This window comes from Oryctolagus cuniculus, chromosome 17 (assembly GCF_964237555.1).
Source record: "Oryctolagus cuniculus chromosome 17, mOryCun1.1, whole genome shotgun sequence".
Lineage (NCBI taxonomy): Eukaryota > Metazoa > Chordata > Mammalia > Lagomorpha > Leporidae > Oryctolagus > Oryctolagus cuniculus.
The window spans coordinates 51,469,414-51,481,969 of NC_091448.1; the positions used below are offsets into that span (position 1 = coordinate 51,469,414).

Genomic DNA, 12,556 nt, shown 5'->3' on the forward strand with positions numbered 1-12,556 from the left:
TTTTGTCAGATCAGCCCGAGGGGGACAGAAACCACTGAGGTGACCACACCGAGCAGGGCAGCATGCGATGTCCGATGTCGGGGAGACCTCTTCCTTGCTACCAAACTGGGTCCCTCTGCTAAGGTGGTGTCTGTCTGCATTCTCCGCTGTTTTTCCCTTTCTATACCTGGTGATTCTAAAGTGGCTAAGGCCGGCTCACTCTTTAGGAGGGGAAGAAGGCTGGCTTCCAATGCAATGTGAAAGGAATGTGTTCTGGCTGCCGTGGGGGATGGGATGTGGGGAGTCCGCGGTGGAACTCGGCATAAGCTGCCAGAATGGAGTGATTTGAGAATAACTCCGGCTGGATACAGCAGAGGAGAGGCTGGAGGTGTGTGGTGGGGCCTCTAAGCGAGTCCAAACCAAGGGGGCTGGGCACCCCCAGTGGGGAGGGGCTACACTGCTGCTCCTGCCAGCGAGTAGGTGCCACCTTCTGCTTCTCCATCTTTCCTTAGAGTGGGGAGCTGGATGATGATGTACCGAGTTAGATGGAGAGGGGTTCGGGGTTACCAAGGTGGTTTGAATCCCTGAGCTGGAGAAGGGACGTGGTGGGAGAGAGAGAGACAGAGGCTGGGGGAAGGAAACCAACCCTGAAGCCTTCCCTCCCTTGCTGGTTGAAAGGTCCTGGGGTCAGCGCTGTGGCTTAGCGGGTAAAGCCTCCACCTGCAGTGCTGCCATCCCATATGGGCTCCCCTTCGAGGCCTGGCTGCTCTACTTCCAATCCAGCTCTCTGCTGTGGCCTGGGATAGCAGTAGAAGATCGCCCAAGTCCTTGGGCCCCTGCACCCACATGGGAGAACTGAAAGAAGCTCCTGGCTCCTGGCTTCGGATCGGCGCAGCTCCGGCCATTGCGGCTGTCTAGGGAATGAATCAGTGGATGGAAGACCTCTCTCTCTGCCTCTCCTTCTCTCTGTGTGTAACTGTGACTTTCAAGTAAAAAATAAATCTTTAAAAAAAGAAAAGAAAGCTCCAACTGTGGGCGTGGAACAACAAGGTCCATGACTCAGGTTTCAAACAAGTCATTTTATTTACCTGTCTGTGTTCCACCAGCCAGCCCTCCCCCGGGCCCTGCGCGCTGTCGGGGGCGTGTTAGGGGCGGAGACGGGCGGCTCCCCCGTCGGCACTCATCTCCGCCGGCGGACCCCGCGCCCAGGTTTCTTTTCTCCTCGGCGTCTGCGGGCAGGGACGGGAGGAGCGGCGGGGGTCGGGGCCGGGGGCGCGGGGCCCGGCGCCGGGCGGGCCGCACCCGCAGGTGGAGGCTTATACACCAGGTGGAAGATGAAGGCGTTGCAGTACCTGCAGCGGCGCGTGGGCGTGGTCAGGGCGGGGCTGCGTTTCCGGGGCGGGACTAGAAGAGGGCCCGGCCAACGAGAGGGCAGCGGGGGCCCGGGGGCGGGGAGAAGGGCGGGGCCAGGAGCTGGGGTGGATTTTGTAGGCTGGATCTAATGAGGGGCGTCGAGTAGGGAGGCCAGGAAGGCAGGTGGCAGAGCCGAGGTCAAGAGGACTTCAGGATGCGGGCGGAGGGGCAGCAAAAGAAATTAGGGGTCAGGAAGTAAATGAGGGTCGCGGGCCCTTACCAGGGCATGCAGTTGTCGGCGGCTCGCAGGCGAAAGGGGGAGCGGAAGGGGTTGGGCCGTGCGGCGCTGGTGCCCCCTCCGGTGGCCACCGCCATAGTCTGGTCGTCCATCACGCAGCCATACTCGCTGCTCTCGGTGAAGAAGGCCGGCACTCGGAGCGACTGGGCGGGGATGGGCCCTCAGAGACTCCGGTAGAAGTTCCTCCCCGCCGCGACCCCCGACCCCCACCCTCTACCCTCCGTGGACGGGTTGGAAAGGAGAGGCCAGGGGCAGCCTGGGGCGGGGGAGAGTCAAAGGCGGGCAGAGGCCCCACGTCTGAGGAGCAGTTGGTGGGGGCAGAGGAGACTTTGAGAAGAGCAGGAGGGCGGGGCAAGCCCCCTTCTGCCTCCGTTCCCCACCTGTAACCGGGGCAGGGAGCTCAGCCAAGTGTCCTTGAGACCGAAGCCGGAGTTAAATCCTGCGAGACACAGAGCAAGGGGACGCTGGCTCCCTTGGCCTGCCTCTCGCCCACTGTCCCCACACCCGTGCTGCTGAGCCCTGGGGCTCTTACCGATAACCAGGTCGGGCTTGGGTCCCTGGAGCAGGTGGTAGGGCCTGGCGCATACCTTGATCTGAAGATCCCTGCGGCCCCCTTTCTCCTTAGTCCCAGAGCCGAGCCTTGCTGATGCCCCAGCACCGGGACGGACCGACAGCTCGGGGCCATCCTGAGGGACCGGGCGTGGGGTAGGGAAGCCGCTGCAAGTCAGGGCACTGGAGGACGCACAGGGTCGAGCCAGAGGAGGGCAGGGAGGGGCAGGCTCCCCTCAGAGGGCCCACGGCAGGGGTCAGGGCTGAGGAGCAGACCCCTCCTCAGTCCTCACCCTCTGCAGGGTGAAGTGCTGCTGGTCACTCTCGGGGGGCAGGCCGTCACCCACAAACTGCAGCTCCAGGGCCACATGGGGGAGCAGAACCAGCAGCTCCTGAAAGACAGAGAAAGGCCACATCTGGGTCCAACCCTGTGTCTGTCCTCCGCGCCCTAAAGCCCAGCCTTCGGGCCTGGAGAGATTTACCCAGAACACCATGACGAGGTCAAACTCTTTCCCGGCCTCCACCACGTGGATCTTCAGTGACTGTTTGTTCTGGATGTTGAGCTCAGGGACTGTGTGAGAAGCCAGCTCTGTAAGGTGTGGTCTCTCTCGCTGGCCCCTCTTGCCCCTGCACCCCTGGCTCCCTCCCTGCTCCTCCTTACAGGACTGGGGCACCAGGTGGGTGATGACGTAGTATACAGTCAGCGGATAGGTGAGGAGCACGGCCATGGGGGAGTCGAGGCTGAGGCCCCGCCATGTGTAGTAATCCTGCCACGAGCCTGGGGAGAGGGGGTTACTGGGCACCTGGCCAAGGCCTGGCCCCCAACACCTCCAGGCGAACAGCCCTGCTGTTCTCAGCCACTCAGGCTTCTGGCCTCCCCATCCCTGGCCCCCTCAGGGCCCTTCCAGCTCACCAAAGAGGCTCCTGGGTGGGTCTGGGGGCACAGGAGGCATCAGGGCAGGCCCATCCCCCTGGAGGAGCTGGTAGGGGTCTCCTGAGAGGGTGAAAGGAAGAAGAGGCATCTGGGGCCAGAGAGAGACCCCCACCTGACCCATTGCCCCGCTTCTCCCCTCAAGAGCAGTGTTCTCCAAGACGGGGTGGAGCTGCACCAGGGGCCGGGGCTCCTGATCTGGATGGAGGAGCCCTCTCAGGGTGGGGAGAGTGACCTGAAGTGACCCCGCCCTGGGCACAGGTTATCTGGAACCCACTCCTTCCCCCCAGGCAGAGGAGCCCCCTACGCACCACTGAGCAGAAGGCTGTGGGATGGTACACTGCCCCGGGGCTGCCTGGGGGTGCCGGGGCCTGGGAGCAGCATGCTGATCTGGGTCCAGTAGCCACGGGTGAGGCCTCGTGAGGCCAGGAAGGCCTCTTTGTTAAAGGTCTCACTGGTCACCTCTGGAGGAGGAGAGGGGAGGGGTTGAGGGCCTGGGGCCTCTCTCCCCAGGGTCTCAGCCTGGTTCTGGCCAGGGAAGAAACTAGTGTTTCTTGAGTGTAGCACGGGCTCTGGGCCCCCAGCGTCCCATAGCAATTGCTGGATCTTTACCATTGTTCCTATCCCCTCTTACAGGTGCGCAAGCTGAGCCTTTAAGTGCCAGTTGGTGGTGGCACTGGGCAGCAGGCAGGTGTCTGAGTATCTGTTCTCTCAAACTCTCAGGGACCCAGAGCCTTCAGAGACCCCAGCCCCAGCCCAGGGATGTAGCCTCCAGCCCCAGATAACCCACCCAAGCCTTATGCCTGTGCCAGACTCCAGCTCCAGGCATTTTCCCCTCAACTCCAGGACTTTCCTTTTGGTCACCTCAACCCCAGTCCCAAAGACTCCACCCACTCGGCCCTCCTTTACGGCACCTGCAGTGTAGGTAAAGGGCAGCGTCGCCAGTTCCCCTGCCCGCTCCATGAAAGCCGCAAGCCTTGGGCACCAGAACCGGTGGCTCACATCATCCGGGCATCGCCGCCAGTCAGCCCGCAGACAGGCCTCTCCACAGTACAGGACGGCACTGCACTGGGGGCTGGGGACACGGAAGGAGGTGGGTCCCTCCTGTTAACATCCGCAGGTCCTGTCTGCTGTCTGTCTGCCCACACATCATTTAGCTTATTCGTCTTATACCCATGAACTGCCCGGAACAGCTGGGTGGTGTTTTTTTGTTTTTGCTTCCTGGATCCCCCATTGTCCTGGCCTGTTTTCTCTCTATTGGGGTCTTCCTCTGATCCTGTCTATGTGGGCTGCTCACCAGGGGGTCAGCTTCACTTCAAAGCTGTGCCTGTGACAAACATGGCAGGTCCGAGCCCGAAGGGAGGCAAAGGTGAAACCGGGTCGGGGACCCCACGTCCTCATTGGGGTCTTGGCTAACTTCACCCCCAGCCTTGGGACCAGGCTCTCCAGCTCTCTGAATGGGAGTGAAGAGGGCATCAGTCTGGGGGCTTTAGGGGGGCACAGGAGTCCAGGTCCCTGGCCTCCCCACCCTCAGATACCAGGTTTCTGTACCGATGCAGCTGGGCGTCTCCCACAGTAAGCTGTCGGGGTTTGCGGGGATCCCCAGAGCCCATGGGGCAGGCCATGCTGTGGCAAAGGAGAGCATAGGCCCGAGGAGCCAGGTTCTCAGTCCCTGAGCCCCGGCCTGCACTCCCCTGGGCGCCGTCCATCAGTAGATCAATGCCCAGAATGGTGCCATGCTCGTCAGTCACCAGTAAGAGGCAAGACAGGTGCAGGGGGGTGGCGTCTAGGGAGACAGGAAGAATTTGGATGAGGGATGGAGATGGACAAGGTCAGGGGTACCGAATGCAAATGCCTCCTGGGGCTAGGCAAGCAACCTCAGTGCACAAAAGTAGAGACAGCGTGCCCCCTGCAAGGGGCCAGCTGCTGCACTGTGCGGGCCTCTGCTGCCTCGCAGCGATGCGGGCAGGGGCGCTGTCAGAACTTTAGATTGTTCTGGAGGAAGCGTATATCCAGGCTTCTGGATCGGTTTCCCCTTGAAAGGGGAATGTTGACTCAAGTTAGTAATCACATCACCCTGTGTGCCAATTGAAACAGCTTTTCCGGCCATATTGGCCGCCAGTCTGTACCCCTTAGCTGGGTGCTGGCTTCAGAAGGGGAGTCCTGCTGGGCAGCCCTGGGTTCTCACCGCTCCTGCGTCCCTTCCTCTTCTCGCGTCCAGCCGTGTCCTCCACCCTGTCCTCTCGGCAGCTGTCCTCGCCACCTCCTACCTCCTTCTTGGTCTCCTCTGGCTCCCCTGCAGGGTTTGCTTCCTGGGGGGACGCCCTGCTGGTAGGGGCTGGCTCCCTGCCCTCCTCTGCCCCCACCTTCTCTGCACCTGCCCGCTTCTCCTGTCCACTCTCTTCGTCCTCCTCATCCTCTTCCCCCTCCTCTAGGCTGACGAAGCTGACATAGGGGCTGAGGTCTCGCAGGTGGAGGGGGGGCTCGTCTCCCAGGAGTCGGGCGGCCTCCAGGCCTGGACCCGGGCCCGGCTCTGCCCCCTGCCCCAGGCTGATGCCCACACTACTGTTGGGCAAGACATGCAGCACCCAAAGGGCAGAGTCCTGGGGCAGCCTTCGGATCTGGGCCTCCAGCTGTCGCCAGCGGCCCTCGAGGCTGGCCCCCACAGCCCCACGCTCTGCCACAAACTTGCGGAACCAGCCGAAGAGGAGGGCGGTGAAATCCAGGAACTCATCCCGGTATCCAGACACAAACTCCATGTTGGCAGGAGCACGGGGACTTGAGTGGGTCTAGCAGAGGAAGGGACCAGTGAATGATGGGTGCGATTGGGGCTGGGTCACAAAATGGGGTGGGGTCCTTTGTGGGGGCCCCTATAGATGAGTGCTGGGAGCTGAGCACCAGGTTCTCAGAGCTGAGGATGTAGTTCAGGGATGAGAATGGAAGGCCAGACTTGGGCATGGACGATTAGGGTTGAAGAGGAGGAGTCAGGGAGAGGCAGAAACTTTGGACTCCAAACTCAAACCCCTGAGAAGCGGGGTTTGAACTGAGGGTAGAGAGAAGGGAAGAGGGCAGACCCTGCGGGGACTGGTATGAGAAGTGGCTAATTTTGGATTCATATTTCACAGGGAAGAGGGAAGCCGGGCTGGGGCATCCCCTGGGCTTGGCCATGAGCCCCAGCAGACCTAGCCCCTCCCGGCCGCTCCACTCCTCCGGTACCTGCAGCCGCCACCACTTTCGAAGGTAAATACCTCGGGGGAAGGGGGGAGGGTCGTGACGTCATGGCTGCCCGAGCCCGCCGCGCGCTCCTCGGGTGCTAGCCGGCAGACGCCCAGGCCGGGCGAGGACGCAGCCCTGTGCGTTCCATGGACCACCTCAGCGCGGCGGTGCGCGGGCTCCCGCCGAGTGCGCAGCCCGGCTGAGACGCGACAGCGTCGGGGAGGCGGAGGGAGGCTCCCATGGGTCACTCATTTCCAAGGTCCACGGTCTCGCCACGGCCCGCCTTCTACCACCTCCTGAGCTTTCTTTCGGTTTCTCCCAACATTCCTGTTCCCTTCCCCGAAGGAAGCTCTGGCCCGGGGGTGCGGGGGCGTGGAGACTCTGCCTCCCGGGGAATTCTCCCGGGCGGACGCCGCAGCGGCCCCTCTGGACCGGGTGCAGAGTCCGTGTGGGAGTGCGTGGGTGCTGGGCGCCGGGACCCGCGCCCTCCGCCGCCTCCGGCTCGGAGATAGCGGACGGGCACGGGGAGGAAGCGAAAGTCGCAGAGAAGCCAGCGGACGCCACAGTCCGGAGCGGACAGGGCAGTCTCACGCGGCGCCTCGAGATGTCCAGGCGTCAGGTACGCCTGCTGCTGCTGCTGGCAGCGCTTGCCCTCTCGGGTGAGTCGGGACAGGGCTGGGGGGGCCAGGTAAGGCGGCGGGGAGCAGATGCTGGGTCCGCGGAGTTACCTGGGCAGTCCCCAGGGCAGCCGAGTTTGCGGACGGAGCTGGGGGACTCTCGGGTCCCGCTGCGATTATGGGACGTTCTGAGGGTGCGACGTGTGGGTTGGGTCTGGGTGTCGGGCACCGGAGGTCAGTGCTTGGAGAGGAACAGCAAGGGGGGACAGCCTTGGCCTGGGAAGTTGTCCTGACCGCCTCTGTCCCGCTCAGTCAGTGCCAACGAGGGCAGCGTCACAGGGAGCTGTCACTGCGACCAAATAATTTCTTCCAGCTCCCCGCCGAATCCAAAGTTAATGGAACACTTCCGAAAACATCTCAGGGCCTACCACCTCTGTACAGCCTACATCAGGTACCCAGCCCGTCCCCACCCCAGGCTCGGGGAGGGCAGTGCAGGTGCGGCCAGGTGCGGCCCCGGCCGGCCGTCGGTGGTCGGCCTGAACGCGTCAGGCGGCCCCACAGCCCCCGCCCCGGGTTCGTTTGCGGCGGCTCTCTCCACTTCAGTCCCACCTGCCCGGGGACTTCCCGGGCGGCCTGCCTCGGCAGGAGCGAGCTTTCCTCGCGTGACCTCAGCCCTCTGGAATGAGGAAAGTGCTGCGGGAGGCACTGAGCGTCCCGGCTGAGCGCACCGACTTCTCCCTCCAGGTTCCGGCTGCACTCGCGGAGCGTGTGCGGAGGCAACCACGACCCGTGGGTGCACGAACTGCTGAGATGCTTCGACCGCGGAGGTGAGCACTTGCCCGGTCCTGCCCCGGGCGTCCCCGGCCCGGCTCGGCGGCCCCACCCCACCGTTCTCCTTGCTTCTGCCCTCCTGTCCTCCTGTCCTCTGGGGCATCACACGTTTCCAGAACCTTGGAACGCTGGCCAGAGTACTCCACCAAACATCACTCACCACCACCTTCGGGCTTTTGCCGACTCATGACACCTCGGGGGCTATTAATGTTTTTAAAAATCAAAGCACTACTTTTGTTTTCCAATATTTTATTATTGGAAATTAATTTATATTCAAAATATAAAAGATCCATAAAAAAGATGGTTATAGAAAAGTTGAAAGAACTATGCAGTGAACATCCATATACTCATCAATTAGATTTTACAGCATGACTTATACTGCGCATATTTCCATAATAAATCAAATATATATGTTTACAATGTTGATTTTAAAGCATTTTACTGTTTTTTGCTTTTTTTTTTTTTTTTTAAAGAAAGACTGATTTATTTATTTGAGAGGCAGAGTTACAGACAGATAGAAAGGTCTTCCACCCGCTGGTTCACTCCCCAAATGGCCACAATGGCCAGGGCTGGGCCAGACCAAAGCCAGGAGCCAGAAGCTTCTTCTGAGTCTCCCACATGGGGGCAGGGGCCCAAGCACTTGGGCCATCTTCCACTGCTTTCCCAGGCCAAAGCAGAGAGCTGGATCAGAAGAGGAGCAGCCGGGACTTGAACTAGCACTCATGTGGGATGCTGGCTCTGCAGGCAGAGACTTAACCCACTATGCCACAGTGCTGGCCCTGTATTTGCTTCATTTCACATCCACCTATACATCATCCATACACCTTATTTTTAATTTTTACATTTTATTTTATTTATATGAAAATGGTAGAGAGAGAAAGAATGGGGGACAGATCTCCCATTTGCTGGCTTATTCCCCAAATGCCCACAACAGCCAGGGCTGGGTCTGGCTGAAGCCAGGAGCCAGGAATTCAACCCAGGTCTCCAAATACTTGATTCATCAGTACGCTGTGTCCCAGGGTGCACACTGGCAGGAGGCCAGAATCGGAAGCAGAGTCTGGACTCCAGCCCAGGCGCTTCAATACAGAAAGCAGGTGCCCCACGTGTCAGCCTCCCTGCTCCACCACTCATCTCCACCTATTTTTGGTGCGTTACAGAGTAAGTTGCAGGCATAATTGTATTTCATCCCAAAACATGTCAGCATGTGTATTATTAAATAGAGTTCAATATTTTATTACTCCTTTTTCTAAAAAAAAAAAAAAGATTTATTCTTTATTTGAAAGGCAGAGTTAGAGAAAGGGAGAAACAGAGATTCTGCTGTCTCAGTCCCCAAATGGCTGCAAGGAGCCTGGAACTCCAGGCTAGTCTCCCATGTGGGTAGCAGGGGCCCAAGCACTCAGGGCATCTACTGCTGCTTTCCCAGGCACACTAGCAGGAAGTTGGATTGGAAGCAGAACAGCTAGGGCTTGAACCAGCACTTCGATATGGGATGCTGGGGTCACAAGTGGCAGCTTCACCTGCTGTGTCACAACACCAGCCCCAATACACAACTATTGATATAGAAAATGTTCTTCCATACCCTCCCTAAAGTTGTCTTGTGTAGCATTAATGATACCCATATTGGCCTTCTACATAGACCTATAGGACTACATAGACCTATGAACCATCCTAACCTCCCAGCTCAATGAAATGAGTCCCAGAGAGTTAGAGCCCAGGTCCTGATCACACAGCTACTCTGTAGCAGAGCCAGGGTTTCAAGCCAAGTCTACTGGCTACAGTGTCCCAGCGGCTACATCCTGTGGTTTGCTCCCTCCTTGTCGCCAGCCTTCCCCTCTGCTACTGCCTCCCTCTCCTGGTCTTCAGCCGGCCCCTTGCTGTGCTCTGGGACTCACTCCCCTTCCCTCTGCTGGGGTTTGGGACATGAAACCCCAAAAGCGGGGCACCTTGGCAACTGGGGGATGCACAGAAGGAAGGTCACGCTAACCTGGCAGCCGGTGGTAAAGGAATTCTCTCACCTGCCTCACCTGAAAGCAGGTCATAAATCCTGTCGCAGAGAGGTTGTGCCCTGTACTTGAGGTCAAGAATGTGGGCGGACAGGCCTCGCTGGGTGCCCCCTCCCCTCAGCTTAGATGATCTATTTGTCCAATCTCCACCAGACTGAAATATAAAAATATTTCCCCGAGTCTCCTTTCTGAAGGCTCTTGGGTTATAGAATCTCTGGCTAAATGCACTCACTGTGCTTCTGTCTCGTTAATCTGGTTTTCTGGAATGGGGTGTCTGCCATGACCCTTGGGATGGGTGAGGACAAGACCGTACTTTCCCTCTCCCACTCTCTGTTTCTCCACCTCTCCCCTCTCCAGAATGTGGACACGCTCACTGGAAGAGTCTGGCCCACCGGAAGCCTCTACCTTCCCGCAGCACTCAGATTCCCAAGTATACAGAGGAGGCATCCGCACACCTGCCCTCCACTGCCCAGACCCACCTGCCACCCACCCTGCCACCCGGAGCGCACGCCAACAAAACCACCACTGCCCCTCTGAGCCAGAGTCTGGAGGTTGGGCCTGAGGCTGGGCAGAACCAGAAGCAGCTAGAAGAAATTGTAGGACCTGCAGCTGGGAGGTCAGCCATGGTGCCGGTGCTGACCCTTCTGGCCATCACCTTCCTCCTCACTGGAGCCCTCATGTATGTGCTGTGCAAGCGGAGAAGGGGGCGCTCCCCAAAGTACTCTTCAGGTAAACCGGACTTCTGAACCCTCCCCCTAGGGGACGATGAGACGCTGCTTGACAGGGACCCAGCCCCCAGCGGCTCTTGGGTGGTAGCAAAAGTGAGCCACTCAGGTGGAGGGAGCAAAGCCACCCATGGGCTCCAGACCCTATTGCCTTCATACCCCACCCTGCATTATTTTCCAGGTTCCCAAGGCCCATGCCCCGTTCCTTGAATTCCCCTCCCTGCTGCCCCCTACCCCCCACCCCCAGCCCTAGCCCCCCCTTAAAGGGCCTGGTCCCTGGGGGTCGTGGCCTTCTGCCCACATGCTCCATCATGTACATGCAGGCAGTTGGTCACCCACCTCTGCGGGTTTATTTTCTCTGAATAAATTCGGTCTGGCTGTGAATTCGTGCACTGTCTCCTCTCTATTCTGTGACTCTTTTCCTAACATTTTGGTGCCCCGTGTGAGGAGGCACCAATCTGCACCTCCTTTCCTAACACCACCTCCCCCAAACCCTCATTCAAGAGGTCATCTTACAATATCTTTACCCTTTCCAGATTTGCAGCTTTATCATACACGTGTGGCACAATAATCCAGCGTCTGAGCAGAGAGGAGGGGAGAGATTTGCTTTTGTAAGGACTGCACGAAGAGGCCCAGTGCTGCGGCAGTGAGTGACGAAGCCCTGTGACGAGACTGCTACGTAAGTGCTGATTTGAGTTTTGGTTCCTCTACTTCCAACCCAGCTTCCCTGCTAACGGCTTATGAAAGGCAGAAGACAGCCCGAGTGATTGGACACCTGCCGGCCTGTAAAATCAGAATCAAAATGGACTGGGTGTGGCTAAATTGCAGACCTCTGTTTCTGTACATATTAGCTTTGCTCGCCAAAGGCTAAGGGGGTATCTTGTGAAACTATGTGGGCCCAAATTCCCAGGAACTAGGTTGACCGAAATGTGTCCTTCCCTGTTACCTTACAACTGTATCTTGGATCTGTTGAAGTAACACCTTGACAGTAGGGACTCCACTTTGGAGAACCTGAGACTCCATTCTGGGAAGGTGCCCCCCCCCCCCCCCCCCCCGTGAGACTCTGGTCTGAAACTATGATCTAAAACAGTTGAACAATACCGGTCCACTACATCACACTTGGCAGAGCATAGAAACCCCCTAACATGATCGCTCAAGCTTGGAAGTGGATAGGCTGCACCTGGGTTAATGATAAAAATGTAACTTGTCTATGTCCTACATGATTAAAACCAATGGATTAATGTCAAGATTATAATTGGAATTGTTAAGATTGTAACTGGTATTGTCAAGATTATAATTGATACTAGTTTCACATGGGTTTTAGGTCAGCTTGACCCCAGTATCCATGTATTCCCCTCCCGATTTTGCAGCTTTTGCCTTTATAAACCCTGTTGCTTTGGGCTTCAGGGTCGAGAATTCTTTAGGGCATGAGCCCACTCTCCACCGCCAGCAATAAAGGACCATCGAATCTTATCAATGTGTGGTGCTCCCCTGTTTACTCTCGCTCAGGTACAACACTGTTATTGGGTTTGTGGTTGTTAACTGTTATCTTACAGCCATATTCTGGTTTTCCTTTTTATTGTTCACTGCATACCAGGGATCTGATTCGAAATTGTGGGCCCTAGTGGACAGAATACTATAAAAAGCTGTGTAAGCCGCTGCTGGGGGCTACACTGTGGTAAGGAGTATTGGTCCTGATTGGTGGCCAGTCCCGATCGGTTACCTTAGCTCTCATTTGCTTCTCATTTTCAATAAAATTCATGTGTGACTGTCACTGGTTTTTGTAATACTCTATTTTACCTGATGAGTGTATGCGTCAGCCATGTGGGAGACCTGAAAGAAGCCCTTGGCTTTGGCGTGGGGCCCAGTGCTGGCTGTTGGCGGCCACCTGGGAAATGAACCAGCAGATGGAAGATCTGTCTCTCCTATTCTCATAAAGATTAAAAAAAAAAAAAAATTAAACAGCCACTGCCTTCTTAGACCCTCTTTTTTAAAAACAACTATACGATCAATTCTGTCTTTACTCTGGGTAATGACAGCTTACACAGATTTTA

General features: G+C 57.7%; 2 protein-coding genes across 3 annotated transcripts; one reads left to right on the forward strand and one right to left on the reverse strand.

Annotated features, from left to right (window-relative positions):
- Positions 1–1,036: 1,036 nt before the first annotated feature.
- ZMYND15 (zinc finger MYND-type containing 15) lies at positions 1,037–6,674 on the reverse strand. 2 transcript variants are annotated; one of them, XM_008270825.4, is made up of 14 exons: positions 6,327–6,674; positions 5,299–5,899; positions 4,662–4,896; positions 4,408–4,563; positions 4,025–4,185; positions 3,422–3,574; positions 3,093–3,173; positions 2,841–2,957; positions 2,662–2,750; positions 2,473–2,571; positions 2,163–2,316; positions 2,011–2,069; positions 1,613–1,773; positions 1,037–1,331 (listed from the first exon to the last, which is right to left on the reverse strand). In XM_008270825.4, the coding sequence occupies exons 2-14, from the start codon at positions 5,867–5,869 to the stop codon at positions 1,160–1,162; spliced, it is 2,208 nt and encodes a 735-aa protein (XP_008269047.2). In that variant the 5' UTR covers positions 5,870–5,899; positions 6,327–6,674; the 3' UTR covers positions 1,037–1,159. The 2 variants fall into 2 exon arrangements, with proteins under 2 accessions (XP_008269047.2, XP_069917398.1); XM_070061297.1 differs by lacking the exon at positions 6,327–6,674 and adding an exon at positions 6,293–6,315.
- Positions 6,257–12,276, forward strand: CXCL16 (C-X-C motif chemokine ligand 16). Its single transcript, XM_008270827.4, has 6 exons — positions 6,257–6,350; positions 6,672–6,985; positions 7,256–7,394; positions 7,688–7,770; positions 10,135–10,506; positions 11,039–12,276. Exons 1-6 carry the CDS (start codon positions 6,277–6,279, stop codon positions 11,071–11,073), a joined length of 1,017 nt encoding a protein of 338 aa, XP_008269049.3. The 5' UTR covers positions 6,257–6,276; the 3' UTR covers positions 11,074–12,276.
- Positions 12,277–12,556: the final 280 nt, after the last annotated feature.

Excerpts from the sequence above, each read along its gene's own strand:
- ZMYND15 (XM_008270825.4), bottom strand. The coding sequence starts at position 5,869 with ATGGAGTTTGTGTCTGGATACCGGGATGAGTTCCTGGATTTCACCGCC. Across the intron at positions 3,575-4,024 it reads GCCCTTTACCTACACTGCAG|AGGTGACCAGTGAGACCTTT; the intron begins GTGCCGTAAAGG and ends CTCCTCCTCCAG. Across the intron at positions 1,774-2,010 it reads GCTCCCTGCCCCGGTTACAG|TCGCTCCGAGTGCCGGCCTT; the intron begins GTGGGGAACGGA and ends ATCCCCGCCCAG.
- CXCL16 (XM_008270827.4), top strand. The coding sequence starts at position 6,277 with ATGAGCCCCAGCAGACCTAGCCCCTCCCGGCCGCTCCACTCCTCCGGT. Across the intron at positions 6,351-6,671 it reads AGCCGCCACCACTTTCGAAG|GAAGCTCTGGCCCGGGGGTG; the intron begins GTAAATACCTCG and ends CCTTCCCCGAAG. Across the intron at positions 6,986-7,255 it reads GGCAGCGCTTGCCCTCTCGG|TCAGTGCCAACGAGGGCAGC; the intron begins GTGAGTCGGGAC and ends TGTCCCGCTCAG.